General features: G+C 40.3%; 1 protein-coding gene across 3 annotated transcripts in view; it reads right to left on the bottom strand.

Annotated features, from left to right (window-relative positions):
* Positions 1–1525: 1525 nt before the first annotated feature.
* Rab9a (RAB9A, member RAS oncogene family) overlaps positions 1526–4488 on the bottom strand; it is a 22017-nt gene continuing 19054 nt past the window's right edge. For all 3 annotated transcript variants that reach the window (XM_005358731.1, XM_005358732.3, XM_013350538.2), the window contains one exon: positions 1526–2571. In XM_005358731.1, the coding sequence (XP_005358788.1) occupies positions 1935–2540 (606 nt within the window). In that variant the 5' untranslated portion in view covers positions 2541–2571 and the 3' untranslated portion in view covers positions 1526–1934. The remainder of the gene's footprint in view (positions 2572–4488) is intronic.

Below are 4488 nucleotides of genomic sequence, written 5' to 3'. Positions count from 1 at the left end.
TTCGAGACCAGCCTGGTCTACAAGAGCTAGTTCCAGGACAGGCTCCAAAACCACAGAGAAACCCTGTCTCGAAAAAACAAAAAAAAAAAAAAGTTAAAATGAGGTGGGGTTTTGCATACCTGGAATCCTGGTACCTAGAGATAAAAGCTAGGTCAGGGCTTTAATGCCAACTTTAGCTACAAGATAGCTACAAGACACCCTATCTCATCAAACAAAAGCAAAAACACTAAGACATTCAATCTACAAATAAAAATACTGCATGGTCACTACATGGTGAACTCAGCAGCTATGATTACTGCATAAAATTTAGTCTGTTGACAATCCATTAAAGAGGGACTCATGAGCCCCACCCCTCCCTGAGATTCTGTAGGCAGTTAATGATTCCTTGGGAAGAGGAGTCATATTTCTCAGTTGTATAGGCACTGGTAAAGTTGCCCATGATAATGTAAATAGCTATGTTCAAGAAAGTAGCCCTAAATGTTTGCTCACACACTCGCTTGTGCATGTATCTGTGTGTAGTAAAAGATGAATAGGCTGAGTTATGTCCCCCAAAATTTATGTTGAAACCTTAACCTCCAAAACCTGTGATGGTGTTACCAACTTAACACATCTAAAAATCATATGAGAAGTCTTAATAGCATATCACCTTATATTGAAGTGAGAAGACCCACCCACCCACTGTAGGCAGCAGCACCATTCACTAGGCAAGGATTCACTCAACACTGGTGTGGGGATCCCAAGAAACTCAGGACAAATAGCTATGGCTGTATTCTCCTTCATATCTATAATAAAATCCTTCTCAATCATACCTTGGATTGGTCATGTCCTCATTTCATTCACCAGGTGCTCATAACCCAAGAGGGCCGTATATGAGCTCCCTTCCAGGGATTTAGCCTCTCCTAACAGAACCAAGCTGCCTGGTGGTCTTGAGTTCTGTAAGAAAGCAGACTAAGCAAGCCAGGAAGCAGGACTCCCTCCGTGCCCTCTGCATCAGATCCTGAATTCCTGTTCCTGCGCTGAGTTCCTGTCCTGACTTCCTTTGATGATAAACAGTGAAGTGGAAGTATAAACCAAATAAACTTTCCTTCCCAAGGTGCTTTTTGGTCATGGTGTTTCATCACAGCAGTAGTGACCCAACTAAGGCAGATCATTGCTGCAAGTTGTCTTTTTAAAATAAGTTTTTAAAGCAAATCATTAAATAGTGATAGAGAGGATACAAAAGAAACACCTATGTAGATATGGTTGTCTTCACCCTCAGGAAGTACAATCCTGGGCTGAAGATAAAGCTCACCTGTCATGCATTAGATGCGGCAGCACAGGCTCATGCTTGTAATCCCTCACTCAGGAGGTGGAGGTAAAGCCAGAAGTACAAAGGTCAACCTAGAATATATGAGAATCTTCTAAAAAGCTAGCTTCTATGTTGGGAAGGGGATATGTGTGTGCCACACAATTTAATAAATGTGAGATAAATTCTTACAGAGATAATGAAGTCATCAAATCAAAAAGCATCGCAACAAAGAAATGCATTAGATTTTAATCTTTAATAGTATTATAGGAATTTACTTCCCTGGACCAAGAATAGAATGCTAATTACATAAAAATATACACATACAAAAGTAACTCTCCATTTTCTTGTGGGGGAAAAACAACCTAAGTGTAATTTCTAGAATATTCAAGGCTTTTGTTTGAATTACAATTCAATTCTTGGTCATCTTATTAGCACTAATTTTAAATTAAACATTAGACAACCATTACGATTTATAAATGTAAGGTGCCATTACCAAGTAAATAGATTTCCTCCAGAGTGAATGTGTCCCTTCTCCCACCAACTAATGAGGCAGCAATCAATATTCGTTAGTTGAATTTTATTAATAGATGAACCCTCCTCATGTGGGTGTGGGTGTTAGAATGCAACGACCATCTCTTTAATGACATCAACAGCAAGATGAGTTTGGCTTGGGCTTTCGGTGCAGATTGACTGTGTCTGTCTGAATCAGGTGATCTGACCTATCTTCTGTAGCCAGAACTCTTCGAACTGCCTCCTCAAAGGCAGCTGCAACATTGGTGGAATCTTTTGCACTCGTTTCAAAGTAAGGATAGTCGCCGTTGTCCCTGCACCAGGCTTGGGCTTCTTCTGTAGACACCTGCCGTTCATTTATATCAATCTTGTTGCCCAAAATCACAAAAGGAAAGCTTTCAGGCTCTTTCACATCTGCATAATATATGAATTCTTTCTTCCAGTTGCTCAAATTCTGGAAGCTTTGTGAATCATCAACGCTAAAAGTAAGCAGGCAACAGTCAGAACCTCTGTAAAATGGTGTCCTCAGGCTTCGGAATCGCTCTTGACCCGCTGTGTCCCAAATCTGCATGGTAACAAAATGTCCATCCACCTCCAAATCTTTATTTAAAAATTCCACACCTATTGTGTGAAAGAGCTGGGCATCAAATTTATTGGTTACATATCTGTTCATAAGAGAACTCTTGCCAACTCCACCATCTCCAAGAAGAATTACTTTAAAAAGGGACGATTTTCCTGCCATTATTAATAGTATGAGTTTTGACTTCAGAATCCTGTTTAAAAAAAAAAGGTACCACCATTACATGCCTTTATACTGTAGCAATCCACACAATTCTAACAAAATTAGCATTTAAGTGAAATAAAAATGCATAGCCCTGATTCCTCTTTGCAAAAGAACTACCTAAATAATGAGAACTGTTATTTACTGTCACTTAAGACATGTACCGACCCCTATTCATTTTCATTATTCCCTAGAAATAACAGTGAAGTCTCACCCTTGCTGACTGTGAAGCTGGACTTGAGACCAAATATAACCTCAAAGACCTTTCTCTGAGCCATCACTATTATAAACTCCTCCAAGCCCCAGCCACCCTAAACGGATAGAAGTGGCAAGCATGCAAAGTCCATAAATTTCTTTGAAGTTAACAGCCCCTCAATCCCCAGTTCACTGATATATGTTCCTACTGTCCTTCCCCTTCTCACTTCAGATACAGGCACTATGGAGCAGGAAATTCAGAGCCTTCCAGAAGCTCACTGACTCAGCTAAGAAATAAAAATCTATCAACCACAGACTACAAAGAGTTTACTGTCTTCATTGGAAATACTATTTTGAGTTGTTAAGATCAGTGTCAAAAGCGTGAGCATAAGGCTAAAACTCATCTGGGCAGCTCCAACTCTTAGCCAATGCATGCCCACTCTGGTGGGGAAAGTGCATACATATATAAGCAAGCATAGAGGACAGAGGTCAATGTCAGATGTCTTCCACTGTTTTTATTTTTGAGCAGGGAAGTAGAGTTTAAGACAAGGTCTCTCACCTAAACCTCCACAGATTTTGCTACACTGGATGGCCAGCAAACACACCCTACATCCTCCTGTCTCTGCCTCACCAGTGCTGGGATTATAGGTACATTTCCATACTCAGCTTTATACATGGGTACTGGGGATGCCGACTCAGGTCCTCATGTTTCCAAAACAAGCACTTTAGCAACTGAGCCGTCTCCCCAGCCCCACGACATTTATGTATAAAGTAAAATGAAAATCAAATCAGGTGAAAATGTAATTATACATACCCTTTAAAGAAGTCCAGATGTAGAATTTAAAAACTTTCCTACACTACAGGAGTCAGTCGGGGGAGAGGGGTGATACTTCTGATACCTATGACTGATGGCTACATCTGAGTGCTGATGGAAAACACTGTCCCTACTTGATATTTTGTTTTAATTCATCGTAAAAAAAAATTTCAAAGCCGGGCAGCCGTGGCACAGGCCTTTAATCCTAGCACTTGGGAGCAGAGGCAGGTGGGTCTCCGTGAGTTCAAGGACAGCCTGATCTATAGAGCAAGTTCTAGGACAGCCAGAACTACACAGAGAAACCCTGTCAAATACAAAAAAAATATAAAAAAATAAGCATACAAAAAACTTCTGGGTGGGAAAAACACATAAAACCTAGCCTCCTCTGTGAGTTCGAGACCAGCCTGGTCTACAGAGCTAGTGCCAGGACAGGCTCCAAAGCCACAGAGAAACCCTGTCTCGGGGGAAAAAAAAAAAAAAAAACCTAGCCTCACCTTTACCAATTATCAGCCTAAGGCAAATCCTGATTGCTCGTTAACTCCTATTCTCCTTTGTTTCTACTTGAGTTGAAGCAAAATCATCTAATATGTAAATACTTAAGATTTAAGTATCTGTTAAGTATATTAAATTTTATGAAGGAAAATTAGGTTTCTTATATGAGAACTGTCAAAAATATTCTTACCTAATAATAAAGGCCCAACATGGTACTCTCTAGCTATATGTGGCTGTTGAGCACTTGATAAGCGCTTGGGAGTTGGCCTTTGTGCATGCTAAGCATTAAAAAACCTGCTACATTTCTGTCCCCATTTATTTTCAGCTAATTTAAATGGCCACATTTAAAAAGCCCTTAGCTGGGGCTGGAGAGATGGCTCAGAGGTTAAGAGCATTGCCTGCTCTTCC

This window comes from Microtus ochrogaster, chromosome X (genome assembly GCF_000317375.1).
Source record: "Microtus ochrogaster isolate Prairie Vole_2 chromosome X, MicOch1.0, whole genome shotgun sequence".
NCBI classification, from domain to species: domain Eukaryota; kingdom Metazoa; phylum Chordata; class Mammalia; order Rodentia; family Cricetidae; genus Microtus; species Microtus ochrogaster.
The sequence above is the reverse complement of the archived record's forward strand: the minus strand, read 5'-3'. Positions and strand labels throughout refer to the sequence as shown.